This window comes from Symphalangus syndactylus, chromosome 10 (assembly GCF_028878055.3).
Source record: "Symphalangus syndactylus isolate Jambi chromosome 10, NHGRI_mSymSyn1-v2.1_pri, whole genome shotgun sequence".
NCBI lineage: Eukaryota > Metazoa > Chordata > Mammalia > Primates > Hylobatidae > Symphalangus > Symphalangus syndactylus.
In genome coordinates, this window is record NC_072432.2 from 49,423,104 (window position 1) to 49,440,133 (window position 17,030).

Here is a 17,030-nt window from a genome sequence, read left to right on the forward strand (position 1 = left end):
AGTATTACACAGAAAACTGGCATGCCGATGCTTACTGTGAAAAATGGCATGGCAGCTCTCTCTGCCTGAGAATGTACACTCAATGCATACACATAGACACATTTACACATATACACACACGTACACACTTTTTATTGAGGTGAAATTCGCATAACATAAAATTAATCATTTTAAAGGGAACAATTCAGTGGCATTTTGTACATTCACAATGCTGTGCAACCACCACCTTCTAGTTAATTCATTTTTTAAACAAATATTTTAGATGTAAACAGCAGTAAAATAGATCAATACTGTGTAGAGCATGTAAAGTAGCCTATGTGTGAAAGAAATGCAACTTTTTTTTTTTTTTAAAGAACACACACCATGTTTCTAAGGACTAGGTGAAATGGTGATAATGACATATAAGGGAGTATAATTCATTAGCAAAATCAATGTATCAAAAATATCTACCAACAAATTCAAATGTTATATATTTTAATTCCATTTCACCCCTGAGACCTTATCATTAAAAAGCAATTTTAAAGGCACAAAATCCTTTATACACAAAGGATACTTGATACAGTCTTATTAAAAATGGTGGTGGGGGGGAAGAGAAAAAAGAGGAATAAAAAAGAACACACAAACAAGCCAAATATTCAACAGTGAAGAAACAGAAAAATACACATTCACATAGCAGACCATGCAGTCACAATTAAGGGCATTCATGAGGACTCTGAAATAGCATTTTAAATATAAGCATTGTCTTCACCTAAGTTTAAATATTCAGACATTCCATTTCATATGTATATTAGTTATGTTTTTAACTATTCCAATTTTGCTTTTTAAAAACATTACCTAGTCAGCCTGAAACGAAAAACAGCAAAGTCTTCAAAGTCATTTTTCTTCCTAGGGGGAAAGGACGATGGGAACTCTTGAGCTCCAGCCTTAGCCCTTGAGAGGCCATATGCTGATGCCCATGGAGCGCAGTCTAACTCAAACCACCTGGCTTTGAATCCTGGCTCTGGTTTGGAATCCTGGACTTCTAGCTGTGTAACCTTAAACAAGAGACTTATGCCTGTCTGTGCCTCAGTTTCCTCATCAGTAAATGGGGGGAGGCTTACATGTAAAATATTTCAAATAGTGTCTGACGCATGGTAAGCACTCAAGAAGTGTTACTGGCATTTTAATTTTGCTGTTCCTATAATAGTCCAGTGCAAATACAATGCAGATCTTAAAGACTGCATCCCTCAGAAACTATCCTGAAAGAACAACTGAAGTCGGCCAGCGGTCCTGAAGTAGATCTTAAGGAGCAAGAAGTGTTTGTCATACATGAGTTTTATTCTCAGGTTCTCACTAGGGAATCTAGATGCCCTTTGAAGCACTTAACCTTAAGTTTGGCATTTCTCACTATGTGATCTTTTTACTCTACTCTCTGCCCCCCCACTGCCCCACCAGCCCCATGTGTGTGTGTCATCTGTTTCTTTTTTAATATGGGGAAATGGGAAGACAGCAATTGCATTTAATTTGATTGCATCAAATTAAGGTAAATTTTAGGGAATCTAGAATGATATATGGGTTTTTCACTAATGGTTATAACACCATGTTATAGACCATAAGAAATGCTTAACCATGAGTAGTCATGTGATGTAGTATTATCCAGATGTGACTACCAGCTGGTGGCAAGATTTGTCTATGATGCAGCCACCAGTAATCAGCCACAGATGTTCTTTTACCTGGATGCCTACAACTCATTTGACTGTGTAGGTTCTGTCCAAGGATAGAAAGCATTTTAAAACCAAATGAAATGGAATAAATTATGAATACAGAATTGGTATTCCTCTGGCATTTTCCCCTGGGGCAGCAATGCCAGCAAATATCTTACTGTTAACAAAAACAGCCTCAATGCCAGAAGTATCTGTGAATACAACTGCCTAAGTTAAAAGTCCAGTAAGTATTCTTCTTATAGCTCTTTCATTTTCTTAGTCATATAATTTAGGACTGCCAATGACTACATTATGGCATATAGCCAAGGAAATAATGACTATAATGATCAATCTTTTATAACTTCATACAGCCTTTCTTACCAGGACCTCAATGTACTTTGTTGATAAGATTTCTATTTTGTGCAGCATAAAATGAAAAGAAAAAAAATTCATTCATGTCTTTTTCTGGTGGTCCCTAACCAAAACAGCTATAGTAAAGAGTACAGCAGTAACCATGAATGGGACTAGTGTCCTTGTAAGAGTCATGAGAGCTTGCTTCCCATCGCTGCTCTCCACCATGCTAGGATACAACGAGAAGTCAGCAGTCTGCAACGTGGAAGAAGGCCCTCGCCAGAACGTAACCATGCTGGCAGCCTAATCTTGGACTTCCAGCCTCCAGAACATGACAAATACATTTGTGTTGTTTATAAGCCATCCAGTTTATTGTACTTTTTTACAGCGGCCCAAACAAAGACAAACAAGTAACTGTGACAGCAACAGGGTCTCCTGCATGTCACTGAGTGACACAGACATGTACATCAGTGCCTAAAGCAGCATGGATGAGTTCACAGTGTACTCAATGAGTACTCTGAAAAACCAAAATCTAAATTTCTACCTAGTACAGAAGCTGTTTCGTACATCTTGAACGCAGTATAATGCAATCAAAATTTCTCTGTCTGAAACGACAACTCAGATTTTTCCATCACTTTACAGAGCACCTTTCATGTTTATATCCTCTTCTCTACTTTCTAGTATCCAAATCTTAGTAGGCTTCCAAACTTAGCTCTATCCCATATTTGTCCTCCCAGATGCATCTGTCCAAGCTGACTTCTCTGAACGCCTTCAGATTCAACCACCCAATTTAGTCTTCATATTCCATTTATGGTTGCATCTGAGAACAGCTTATCACCCTAAAGGAACTGTGTTTTACTATTCCTGCAGTTTCTCCCACAACTGTTGAGTCAATTCAATTGTTGATTCAAATAAATGTCTGTTGAATAAGGAGAAAGACAGTGAGAGTCACAGGGAGAGAGAAATGGAGAAACAGAAAGAGAGAAAAATTCAGACTCAGAAAGAGAACAAAAAAGACAGAGACAAAAAATATGCTAAGAGAAATAACTTGACAAAGATATGAAAAGGAGTAATAATCTCTGGCCACTGCCTCAATTGCAGACTACATTGCCAATTGCCTATTCCTGCACTAGGTCATTCATTTCCCCAGCCACTGTATCATACTCACAGAGCACTATGACGACTCACCAGAGGATGAGGACACTCTGAATGTTCCCCTTCCTCAGGATGCTTGCCTATCCCATTGTTAGCTTCTAACAAATGATGCACACATTATCTTGTTTGAAACTTAATGCAAAAGCTAAGACATTGTTTGAAAGACTAAAGGCTATGTATGTATCTACATACATACTTACACGCATCTACAATGTTATAAAGCAATCCCCAAAACCAGGAGGGAAGAGAAATCAACTGGGCCAACAAATCTGCTTTATGATCTGCCATAAATTTCCCAATTCTAAAAACATTATCTGACTATATGGAATAAAAAGCCTGTTCTTATTAAGGAAATAAACATCCTGAAAATAAATTATTTACTGTTAACAAAAGTACCAATATTATATAGATAAAGGAAAATGCTTTTAGCCCCAAAAGATTCTTATCAAGGGTTTTGATTGCACCATTCTTACTTGAATCAAGACTAGCCTCTACATTAGGTTTCCAGAGCCAAGATAATTCCATCAACTGAAGCCATTTTTGTTGGGTGTCTGGGTGGCTTCTGCATCATTTCACTCAACTCTGATACTATAGCTCACTTTCCCCAAAGCTAAGGCTTCTTGGATAGTCTGGAAGGTTTACATGACAAAAAAAAAAAAAAAAAAAAAAATGGTTATTGAATGCTATATGAGATCATACTAGCTTCAAGTTGTTTGTTAAAATGTCAAGGATAGGCCAGGAGCGGTGGCTCATGCCTGTAATCCCAGCACCTTGGGAGGCCGAGGCGGGCAGATCAGCTCAGGTCAGGAGTTCGAGACCAGCCTGGCGAACATGGCAAAACCCCGTCTCTACTAAAAATATAAAAATTAGCCGGGCATGATGGTACATGCCTGTAATCCTGGTTATGCGGGAGGCCGAGGCAGAAGAATCACTTGAATCAGGAGGTGAAGGTTGCAGTGAGCCGAGATTGCACCACTGCACTCCAGCCTTGGAGACAGAGTGAGACTCTGTCTCGAAAAAAAAAAAAAAAAAGTAGTCAAGGATATAAGAAGAAGTCTGTCAATATTTTTCTATCTTTTTTTTTTTTTTGCCAGGGGGAGATGAGGTCTTGCTTTGTTATCCAGGCTGGAGTGTAGAGGCATGATCATGGCTCACTACAGCCTCCACTTTCCAAGCTCAAGTGATCCTCCCACCTTAGCCTCCTGAGTAGCTGGAACTACAGATGTGCATTGCCACACACCTGGCTAATTTTTTTTTTTGTTTTGTACTTTTTTGTAGAGACTTGGTTTTGCTATCTTGCCCACGCTGGTCTTGAACTTCTGAGCTCAAGCAATTCACCCACCTTGGCCTCCCAAAGTTCTGGGATTACAGGCATGAGCCCCTGCATCCAGCCCATTCCTATTTTCAAAAGGAAAGATTATGGAAGAAAATCAAGATAGATCACTTGGACAGAGTGAATTTAATAGGATCTCCAATTGCATCTTCCCAATTATTTAGAGGAAGAAGCCAATAAAAGTCCAGAGTGAGTTTTACTTAATTTTCCTGCATGCGTACAAACAGCATCTAGTTTCTCCACATCTGTATCTTTTTTCATAGCTTAAATGAAACCTTGCTTTCCTCTCTAAAGGCTTCCAAAGAAAGACTGTCATTCTCTCACCTTTCCCACCCCCTACCTGCTCTTTCCTTAAGCCAAGTAGTTTCAATGCTAGCCTGTGTGCAAATTATGCTCAAATCCTCAAGAGTCTGCATTTTATTCTAACTTATATAGCTCCTCTAAGAAATTACATTTTCCTTGTCCTTGTTTTTCATTTCACCACTTCTTTCTTGTTGATTCTTGCTGTAAGCGACCTCAAATTTAATAGTGATTGAGGCTCACATAACTAATTAAAAAATATTCATATAAGACTTCTTTATTGAGATATATAAATTTTCTGCTCTAAACACAATCACCTGGGTATCACAAAGACATATCAAAATCAATATATTCAAAACAGAACTTTCCCTTGAACCTGCTTTATAGACTCTGTTTCCTATTAGTGTTTGAATTAGAAACCTCAGCATTATTATTAATATATGCCTCTCTCATACCATCCATATATAATCAGACACTAGCTCCTATTTGGTTATTTAACCAACTCTGCTTCCCACTGACTGCATTCTGGCTGTCAACATCCTTTACCTGAGCTACCTCAAAAGCCTCCTAATGGGTATCCCTGCACATGGTCTATTTCCACATGACCCCCAAAGTAATCTTTCTAAAATAGAAACCAACCATGTTCTACTCCAAGCATCGTTCAAGGCCTTGATAACCTCCACTCTGATGCTACTACAGTCTCCCTTCATCCGTACACCAGTCCCCACTCCACAAGTACCCAACATTCTCTACCATGTGTCAAACTGGAGAGTCCTGACTCATCTGGTGCCTAAAATGTTTCCTCCAACTTGCATTCTTTAATGTCTGATAGAAGTGTTGTAGCCTCTTACCCTAGTACCGTGGCACCTAGGCTACAACTTCTATCACATACACTGGATTCTATCACAATTATTCCATACATTGACCCTTCTAAACTAATCCCAAGCTTCTAAGGATAGAAGTTATTCACCCTCTATACCCAGCAATATGGCTGGCACACAGTGGGCACTCAGTGTTTATAAAGTAAATTGATTTCATACAGGTTAGCATAATTTAATATAAAAGTAAGCAAAATTGAGTATCTTCTCTCCTCTAAAGAGTTAACTCAGAGATTATGAATCATCCTGAAAAGTCAAATGTACCTGAATTTGTTATGATCCAGAGAGAATAACTTAATTTAAAACCTCTATGACAAATCATTCAGCAGTAAAATAGCAGCGATAGTAAGCACCTTTATAAAATTCATTTATTCGACAGATATTTTTGAGTATTTTTGTGCCAGGCACTCTGTTAGATACTAGAAACTCTGTGCTAGATGCTGGGAGTCCATTCATTCCAAAGTATTTTCCTGTAAATTATCTCATTTCATTCTCACAACCATCCCATGAAGTAGAGAGGACAGTGATTATAATCCCCATTTGGCAGATGAGAAAACAGAAACCAGTTTATGTAACTTGCTCAGAGTCAAAGCCAAAAAGATGCAGCTCTAGAACTAAAACAGTCACCTCCTGAACCTAGGCCTGGTGCTTGCTCTGCTTTAAAAATTATTTAAAATCTGTAAATTCTTGCCCTATCACCTTACCTCCTCTGAAGAAGGTATTAATATTAAAAGGTAATTTTTATTTTGGTCTTAAATGTAAAACTGCAGAAATATGAAGTAGCAGCATCTGCAACAGTCCAAGGTCAGGACTAACCTGTTATCCTTGCACACAGTCACATTATCTCCCCCAGGTATCAGCTTCTTCTGTTCGATCACTCCATAGCTTTCTCGGCAGATCTATATTTAAGGTGGAAAAAAGAAATATTTCAATTTTGTTGACGATTCATCTTTCTAGAACTCAAATGACTGAGAGAGGCTTTAGGAACAAATGTAGTTTCATGACTATTACAGAAAATTAGTGGGAGAATAATCAGAACTTGAGTCAGAAAACATTAGCACGTTAAAAAAACATCTTTTGTTTTAGGACATGGAGTTGCCAATAAATGCAATCAAGGAGAAAATGACACGAACTCAAGAATATGTGTCAAGAGTAGGAAGGATCATTTCTTCAATAATTTTCCTAAGTGCACAGATTAATCATTCATTCATTTACTCAACACACTCACTGAACCCCTATAACACTCAAGACACTATGACTAAAATAATTTGATTCAAAGAAGTCTCTGACTTTTTTCTATGACTTGAAGAAGAACTAATGTTAATTATCACTCTAAAGATGGTAAGAGAGACAGCCACAATCCTAAGTAAACTGTGGAAATTCTTACCGTGAAGTTGAGGCAGAAAGTCTCCTCCACATCCTCCCCGGGGTAATCTAAAAGCTCCTGGAGACTCCTAATCACAGAATGACAGAAAAGGAAAAGTGGCAAGTCAGACACTGCTGCAACAGTGTTTCTACTTCAGTTACATGTCCAGACCATTTCCAAGGAAAAACTATGAAAGAAGATTCTGGAAGAAACATAAATCCAGACGGAGAGAAAATCATGTACCTACACCTTGCAGAGTATTATGGCACTAGACCTATAAAACATTCATTAATTATTCTCTCTTCTTACCGACAAATCTTATTAGACTTGAAAAGAAATTCAGATGGATTTTTAATCTGACATACTTGTGTCCTCTTAACTCTGGTGTAGCTTGTAAGTGTGTGTGTATACATACAAATGAGGAGATGGTATTGCAGGGGCCCTCCAGCCAGCTTCACTGGCTTATGCATTAGTAAAATAATCCTTCCATCATACAAAATAAAAAAAAGCCACAAAGTCACCACATCCACTGAGGAATCTTAATGGCTTACTTGTTAATGCAGAAGTCTCTATATGGTAAAGACCAGGGATGCCCAACCTTTTGGCTTCCCTGGGCCACACTGGAAGAAGAAGAATTGCCTTGGGCCACACATAAAATACACTCACACTAATTTTTTTTTAAGAGATGGAGAGAGGAAAAGAAGTTGTATTTGAGAGGGTATGCATTGCACAGGCGTAACAAGCTGATACTTTGCATGCCAAATGTGTCCATAAAAATATACTGTCTCTGTGTAATTCAGCATAAAACACTGCTGTCTTCAACAACAATATAATTTTAAAAGATTGATTTCAGACACTCCAAAAATTCACAAGCCAAGAAAACTATCATAGTTGTTCACCTTCTCCCTAATGTTAACCAGTGAAAAAAGAGCTTCTTTTTAAATAGTTTTTTCTTCCTCGAGACTGAAGAGACATAAAAATAAGTCTGGTTTTGTTATTTGTACACAGATAAAATATATATTGAAGAAAACATATCTTTACTTTTTTTTTCACCCAGTTAGACTGGCTTTATTATTATTATTTTACTTTAAGTTCTGGGATACATGTGCAGAACGTGCAGGTTTGTTACATAGGTATACAAGTGCTATGGTGGTTTGCTGCACCTATCAACCTGTCATCTAGGTTTTAAGCCCCACATGCATTAGGTATTTGTCAAAATGCTCTCCATCCCCTTCCTCCTCCACCCCCCAACAGGCCCCACTGTGTGATGTTCCCCTTCCTGTGTCCACACGTTCTCATTGTTCAACTCCCACTTATAAGTGAGAACATGCGGTGTTTGGTTTTCTGTTCCTGTGTTAGTTTGCTAAGAATGATGGCTTCCAGCTTCATCCATGTCCCTGCAAAGGACATAAACTCATTCATTTTTATGGCTGCATAGTATTCCACGGTGTGTATGGGCCACATTTTCTTTATCCAGTCTATCACTGATGGGCATTTGGGTTGGTTTCAAGTCTTTGCTATTGTAAATGGTGCTGCAATAAACATACATGTGTGCATGTGTCTTTATAGTAGAATGATTTATAATCCTTTGGCTATATACCCAGTAATGGGACAGCTGGGTCAAATAGTATTTCTACTTTTAGATCCTTGAGGAATCGCCACACTGTCTTCCACAATGGTTGAACTAATTTACACTCCCACCAAGAGTGTAAAAGCATTCCTGTTTCTTCAGAGCCTTGCCAGCATCTATTGTTTCCTGACTTCTTAGTAATCGCCATTCTGACTGGCGTGAGATGGTATCTCATTGTGGTTTTGATTTACATTTCTCTAATGACCAATGATGATGAGCTTTTTTTCATATGTTTGTTGGCCACATAAATGTCTTCTTTTGTGCTCGCTTCGGCAGCACATATACTAAAAGTGGAACAATACAGAGAAGATTAGCACGGCCCCTGTGTAAGGATGACACGCAAATTCGTGAAGCATTCCATATTTAAAAAAAAAAAAAAAAAAAAAGTCTTCTTTTGAGAAGCACCTGTTCGTATCCTTTGCCCACTTTTTGATGGGGTTGTTTTTTTCTTGTAAATTTGTTTAAGTTCCTTGTAGATTCTGGATATTAGACCTTTGTCAGATGGATAGATTGCAAAAATTTTCCCCATTCTGTAGGTTTTCTGTTCCCTCTGCTGATAGTTTCCTTCGCTGTGCAGAAGCTCTTTAGTTCAATTAGATCTCATTTGTCAATTTTGGCTTTTGTTGCCCTTGCTTTTGGTGTTTTAGACGTGAAGTCTTTGCCCATGCCTATGTCCTGAATGGTATTACCTAGGTTTTCTTCTAGAGTTTTTATGGTTTTTGGTTTTTACATTTAAGTCTTTAATCCATCTTGAGTTAATTTTTGTATAAGGTGTAAGGAAGGGGTCCAGTTTCTGTTTTCTGCATATGGCTAGCCAGTTTTCCCAGCACCATTTATTAAAGAGGGAATCCTTTCCTCATTGCTTGTTTTTGTCAGGTTTGTCAAAAATCAGATGATTGTAGATGTGTGGTATTATTTCTGAGGTCTCTGTTCTGTTCTATTGGTCTATATATCTGTTTTGGTACCAGTACCATGTTGTTTTGGTTACTATAGCCTTGTAGTATAGTTTAAAGTCAAGTAGCATAATGTCTCCAGCTTTGCTTTTGCTCAGGATTGTCTTGGCTATACAGGCTCTTTTTTGGTTCCATACAAAATTTAAAGTAGTTTTTTATAATTCTGAACGGAAAGTCAATGTTTGCTTGATGGGAATAGTACTGAATCTATAAATTACTTTGGGAAGTAGGCCATTTTCACAATATTGATTCTTCCTATCCATGAGCATGGAATTTCTTTCCATTTGTTTCTGTTGTCTCTTATTTCTTTGGGAAGTAGTACACTAACACTAATGATAGCTAATGAACTAAAAGAAGAAAAGTTGCAAAAAAAATCTCATGATGTTTTAAGAAAGTTTGTGAGTTTGGGTTGGGCTGCATTCAAAGCCGTCCTGGACCACACACAGTCTGCAGGCCGAGGGTTAGACAAGCTTGGTAAAAACACTTTATTATCTCTGTCACACTAACTAAAGAATAATGAAAAAAATGTACTCTAAAAAGAAGAGTATGTTTATGACAACAACAGTCATATCCTAGCTCTCAAGAGAATACATTCTTATAACTAGATCTCATTCACACTTCCTTCTTTAGTGAGCTCCAGTCTTGCAATTCTATCAAGAGTTGCCTGGAAAGAAAAGTCCTAGTGTGGAATTTAAATCTGCCACCAGTTAATCAGCCAAAGTCATTACTTGAAATACATAATTCTCAGCCACATAGGCAAAGTAAGGGACGCACATTTCTGTTGCTCTCTAGCCTTCTCTTTCAGTTACCAAAAAATTAACACTGTCTGGGTCTCCTGTGCCACTTTTTAGTATTACTTCTAAGTTTTTTCTTCGACTCTGTGTGCTCTCCCATCCTTTATAGTTTCTCAGTATTGGTGTCCTATACGAGAGGGATGCTCTCATTTATGGAGGGTACCTTCATTAGTATCCCTTCTCTACAAAAAGATGTTCCCTCCTGTTAAAGTTGTCCTTTTATATACTTGATCTGATGTGACCCAAAACCAATACAGAGAAACTCAAGAATAAAAGGAATTTTAAGAGCCAGAAAGAGAATAACATAACATAAAAATGTGGCTCTACTATTCTGGAAACATTGTGGCAGTTCCTCAAAAGGATAAATACAGAGTTACTCAACAATTATACTCCTAGGCATATACCAAGAGAAATGAAAACTTGCATTTGTACAAAAACTGTGCACAAATGTTCATGGCAGCATTATTCATAATAGTCAAAATTGGAAATAACCCAATGTCCATCAACTGATGAATGGATAAATAAAATGTGGCATATCCATATAATGAAACATTATTTGGCAGTTTAAAAAATAAAATACAGTTGGCCCTTCATATCCACGTTTCCACATCCATGGATTCAACCAAAGGCCAATCAAAATTATAGTATTTTCAGAGAGGTTGACTGATGGGCACAAATACACATTTTGATAGAAGAAATATGACCTTAGTATTTGATAGATCAGTAGGATGACCATAGTTTACAATAATCTACTGTATATTTCAAAATAGAATAATTCGAGTGTTTCTAACATAAAGAGAAATATTTAAGGTGATGGATATCCCAGTTACACTGGTTTGAACTTTACAAATTATATAATGTATTATATTATCACATGTACCCCCAAAATATGTATATCTATTTTGCCTCAACAACAAAGACAGTTTAATTAAAGAAAGAAAATACAGTATTTGCAGGGTGTAAAACCCAAGGATATGGAAGGCCAACTTTTATAATCCATGGGTTCTTCCAGGGCCCCTGCAGGACTTGAGCATATGTGGATTTTGGTATCTGCAGGGTGTCCTGGAACTAATACCCCTAGGATACCAATATTGTACTGATAACACAGGCAATGTTTCAAGCAAGTAGCTGTACAGCTACATCTTAAACACAACACACATAACAGGGTCTAACCATAGGATGCAATAAACTCAGATTTGTACAGATGGTATTTTCAACCTTTAATCCTCATGCCACAGGCAGCCACAACAGTTTCAGATACCAATCGCCTTTTAGCTTTGTACCTTCCTTCAGTGGGTGACAACTCCTTTAAGTCTTCCAAGCCAGGCTTTACGTTGAGTAACTTCTTGTAGAGAGCCAATGGGAAGTGGAGATCAACTACAGTGGAGTTGTAGATAGCTAGTCCACAGGTTATACCAATCAAGTGAAACCAGTTGTGCTCTACAAAACACTTTTTAGGACATATACAAATGTGTTAAAAAGAAATGCAATGTTTGTGGCCTTCAAACATTCTATCATTTCCCTCAAAATATTTTCAAAATAAAAGAATAAAGGTCTCATTAATATTTAGTTACCTTCTGTAGCAAAGAAACACCCTGACAAAAGTTGTTATCTATTAAAGATGCAATGTAGACAGAGTTAAGCATTTGTACCTAGTGATACAGAGAACAGCTCACAGTCATCTAGAGCAGGGCTATCCAACAGAACTTTCAGCCATGATAGAAACATTCTATTCTGTCCCATCTTATATGGTAGCCACTGGATACATGTGTCTACTAGGCACAGGAAATGTGGCTAGTACTATGGAGCAAATGAATCTTTGCTGTTACTTACTTTTAAATCAATAATACATAAATAGCCACATGTGGCTAGTGCCTAGCGGCTACCTTTTGGTATGGCGCAGATCTAGGAAGAAAACTCTCATAGAAAAAAATGTAAATGACAGTCTGATTGAAATTAGAACGTCTTTAAAAACTTAGCTCTCCTACTGAAGTTTCAAAAATAAAGTGTGCATGCATATGTGTGTGTGCGATAATATATTATCATAGTTATTAAAATCAGACATATTTGATTATTGACCTTCCACATGTCACAAAACCAATTTATCACACTGTTTCCTTTCACCCTTCTCAGATAACAAGACTTGGATCTTACCTACTAGAAATGGAAATGGGACTGATGGCTCGCAAAATGCACTATGAGGTCTTGGCAACAAGTATAAATGAAGACTGGATAAACATTTTAATTACTTATAAACATTTTGAATTATTATCCTTGTTATGTTCCCCTTTGCAAAGTTAGAAGTTAGGGGATTGGTCTGACAACAAAAAGAAAAGGAAAGTTTAATTTAATCCATCTGTTTAATTGTGACACCACTTACTTACCGTATCTGAAAACCACAAGAGATTTGAATCTTGATAGTAGGTAAACATTCCATAGATGGGATTCAAAAGTTCTTTTAACAGCAAAAGAAAAAACTCCTTTGTAACACCACCAGCATCCACTGCTTCTTCACCATCAAAGATTACCTTAAAATAACAGAATAGAATTAATGCTTCAGGGAAATCTATGACAAATTTTATCTCTTTTTAGCAGACCATTTTCTAAACTCAGGACAAAGGAAGGAAAGCATAACAAAGAATATACACTGATGCAATGAAAACTGCAAGGTATGTCTGTTGATTATTGCTGGTAAAGTTTTAACAAGGTACTTACAGATACATACAATTTTTACTAGGTGCTTCAAGGGATACAAAGGAAGTCAGAAATTTACCATGTGTCCTTAGAAAGTCTACCACCTATTGGCTGGGCGCGGTGGCTCACGCCTGTAATCCTAGGACTTTGGGAGGCCAAGGCAGGCAGATCACCTGAGGTCAGGAGTTCAGGACCAGCCTGGCAAACATGGTGAAACCCTGTCTCTACTAAAAATACAAAAATGAGCCTGGCGCGGTGGCGGGCACCTGTAATCCACTAGTCGGGAGGATGAGACAGGAGTGTCACTTGAATCTGGGATGCAGAGGTTGCAATGAGCCGAGATCGCACCACTGCACTCCAGCCTGGGCAACAAAGAGTGAAACTCCGACAAAAAAAAAAAGTCTACCATCTACTTAAGGGCGGAAAGACAAACATAAAAGAAGCAGAGAATACTTTTTATTTTTAAAGAGTCAAATATATAATGAGAGGTAAATACTCTGGCAATAGAAAAAAATGATTTTTCATTTAACTTGAATAAAAGAACATTTTCTGGGAGAAATCACTCTCAATAGGGTTCTTGAAGTAACTGCTACATATAGAAGAGAAGAGGGTATTCTAATCAGACACAGACATGGGCTCTGTGAGGGAGTGGAAGTGGGCATGCTGGATACATAATGGTTACTAACTAACAACTACAGCAAATCAACAAATGGCATGGAGTTTACTACATGCCAGCTCTTAAACTCTATAAACCTAATCCTCAGAACAGCCTTATGCATAGGGTACTATTATCATCCCCATTTCATAGATAATGACTCGGGCAGGCACAGAGCTGCCCGAGCATTCAACAAAGCTTACACTTATGGCTGTCTTCAAGACTGCCTAGAGCAGGACACAGATGCCAGAAGAATACTGCTACAAACCAAGAACTGCCTCACCTGAATTACGTATTGAAAACGGGCAAAAAGAAAAGCTGTATCAAAAATATAACCCAGAAGTTCTGGGGAGAACAACCAGGCAGATTGATGTGACTGATGCTACTTATTAGGAATTTTGGAAAGGATAACAATATTATGGAGATGATCAGTTCATTTCATGCCTATTACATTTCTGAAAGTGGAACTTGTAACAAGATTAGCAATAGGGATATGGAAGTTGTCTGAGGGAAAAGATGAACGACTTTAAACAATTTCAAATAATTCACTAAGTATTTCTGGAATACCTACTGTGTACCAAGCATTATGCCAAGCCCTGGAAATATGCATGATCTATGGAGAGAGAAATTTTTTTTCATTTAATAATTTGCAGGTACTAGGTGTGCCTCTCATAATAGGCCAATAGCTTCCTAGATGATTTTACTACCTTTCCATTTTCCTATTTTACCTTCTTTCTCTTAAATCTTTGATATCCACAATCTTCCTAAATGACAGCTTAATAGTGGGAATTAGTCAAAGCTTTCGTTTTTGTTGTTGTTTGCTTGTTTTTGATAGAGCTAGAACTGGTACACCAAAGACAGCAGAAGAAGACAAAGAAAGCACTCTAATCTTTCAAATAATCCACTGGTATTTTCATCCAATGTTACATTGAGGTGTTCTGTTTGGTGATTTGACAAAAGGAGGTGATTAAATTCTTGCAAAATGAATGAAAGAATGGCTGCACCCCACAATTTTAATAAGATCACTGCTGCTTAATCAACACTGTTCAAAGAAAAATTGTGAAGGTATTTAGAGGAATACCCTGAAGGAACTCACTTTGAGAGGCTTTTTCAAATCAATATCAGAATGAATGCTCAGCTCTCTTAGGGCATCTCCAACAAGGTTGTTCCTGCGAACGTGAAGGACCAGGAAGGGGCTTCTGGCCAGCAGAGGCTCCAGGGTGAGAAGCATGAAGACATTCTGCAGGTTGGCTCCATTGACTGCCACCTGGAATGGCACAGTCAAGAACACAATTACTCAGAGCACACGTGTGAGCTGGGAGAGCAGTCAGCTGTGCTTCTGGACTTGAGGGCACTGACTGCATCTCCATTTTGTTAATTTTTTTCCCTCTTAACTTCCACAGATTTTCTAAGTTACTTATGTTTATACAGCACATAAGTCTTTCTAATCTGGACTCACAGAAATTAACTAAAACAGTTTATGAGTCATATGATCTATACCAGGTCCAGGAAAGTGACTTAAACGAGCTGATTAATACTAAAATAGTATCATGCTTGAAGAAACATGGTAGAAAGTAGGTAAAAACCACAACTTTCAAAATGGCAGGCAAAGAAAGCTAATAACCACTTGTCAAAAAGAGTTATTCTTTGAAAAATGTTCATTTCTCTTGAAAACCTCTAAACTGTCAATATCACAGATACAGCAATATGAAAACAAACATATATATAGATAGATGCAGTCAGAGCTGGAAAGAGACAGACAAGCAGACAGTCAGAGAGATGGAGAGGGAAAGATAAATGAAGTTACGTATCTATATCTACCAACGGTAGGAATTGGAGGACTTGAGCTGCTAATTCACAAATATTTTTGTGGCTTGTCAAAATCAATTACACTTTATAATAAAAATGTGTATTTAAAATAGATTATTAAATAAATCTCTATAACAAGTTTTTATTCAACAAAGAATTCCCAAGTTCCATGTAATTCTCTATGTCAGGAGTCAGCAAACTGAGGCCCCACACATCAAATCCAGCCTGCTGCCTGTTTTTGCATAGCTCTTGAGCTAATAATGGTTTCTACTTTTTTTTTCTTTTGAGACAGAGTCTTGCTCTGTCACTCAGGCTGGAGTGTGTTGGCGCAATCTCGGCTCACTGAAACCTCCACATCCCGGGTTCAAGTGATTCTCCTGTCTCAGCCTCCCGAGTAGCTGAGATTACAGGTGGGCGCCACCAAGCCCAACTAAGTTTTGTATTTAGAGACAGGGTTTTACCACGTTGGCCAGGCTGGTCTTCCCAACCTCTGATAAGCCCGCCTCGGCCTCCCAAAGTGTTAGGATTATAGGCATGAGCCACTGAGCCCGGCATGGTTTCTACATTTTTTTAATGGGTGAAAAAAATCAAATGAAGAATAATCTTTCGCCACATGTAAAAATTATATAATATGCAAATTTCAACATACATAAAGTTTTGTTGGAATATAGCCATGCTCATTCATTTATATATTGTCTATCAATGCTTTTGTGCTAAAACAGGGTTGAACAGTTGTAGCAGAGACCACACGGTCCCCAAAGCTTAAAACATTTACTAAGCCGTCCTTTTGCCAATCTCTACTACATAAATGTGTATTCACCTATGTGTGTTATATTCAACACAAAATTACTGAAAAGTTTCAAACAGTTTTAAGAATTATAACGGAATTTCAACCAAATATGTTTTCTCCTACTAGAAAAAATTACAACTCAATGTCTAGAATGGGAGAAACACAGTAAAAAGAGGAAATAATTTCTAAAATATGATACCTGCATCTGTAGTTCAGCATCTGTCTGTAACATTTTGGTCTTGGCTTGGGCATCAAAGATGAAAGGGTAGGAACAAAGTGTTACAGTATCCTAGAATAAAGCACATTAATGACAGTATTACACTATTCCACAGAAAGTATAGCTGGAAAAATATAAAAGCAAATTTAAAAAGGATCATTTACCTGTATTATTGATGGTCTAGCCTTCTGTGTAAAGAAAAATAAAAAGTCTCTTACTTAAATTGTAAAACCTGAATTTTAATCCCTCCAAAAGTAAAATATAAATAACAAAACACAGAACCAATCTGACTACTGGCCACAGAACTAACACCATTTGAAAGGCTAAATTTTGAGGGAAAAGATGTTTTGATGGCCACAGAATGAGAAAAAGAGCAAAAGCAATTAAAAAATATTCTTATGACCATTAAAGGGCATGTCACTA

The 17,030-nt window shown here is 37.6% G+C and overlaps 1 protein-coding gene and 1 non-coding gene across 10 annotated transcripts in view; one reads left to right on the forward strand and one right to left on the reverse strand.

Moving 5' to 3' along the window:
* The window catches only part of HERC3 (HECT and RLD domain containing E3 ubiquitin protein ligase 3), a 126,613-nt gene that overhangs the window by 15,370 nt on the left and 94,213 nt on the right, over positions 1-17,030 (reverse strand). For 2 of the 9 annotated variants that reach the window (XM_055297014.2, XM_063610235.1), the window contains 7 exons: positions 16,772-16,795; positions 16,590-16,679; positions 14,888-15,058; positions 12,827-12,970; positions 11,726-11,892; positions 7,087-7,153; positions 6,516-6,598 (listed from right to left, as the gene is read on the reverse strand). In XM_055297014.2, the coding sequence (XP_055152989.1) occupies positions 6,516-6,598; positions 7,087-7,153; positions 11,726-11,892; positions 12,827-12,970; positions 14,888-15,058; positions 16,590-16,679; positions 16,772-16,795 (746 nt within the window). The remainder of the gene's footprint in view (positions 1-6,515; positions 6,599-7,086; positions 7,154-11,725; positions 11,893-12,826; positions 12,971-14,887; positions 15,059-16,589; positions 16,680-16,771; positions 16,796-17,030) is intronic. The other 7 variants (XM_063610237.1, XM_063610238.1, XM_063610239.1 and 4 more) reach the window with 5 other exon arrangements.
* LOC129492484 (U6 spliceosomal RNA) lies at positions 8,956-9,062 on the forward strand. Its single transcript, XR_008660911.1, has one exon. It is a non-coding gene; the product is annotated as a U6 spliceosomal RNA (small nuclear RNA).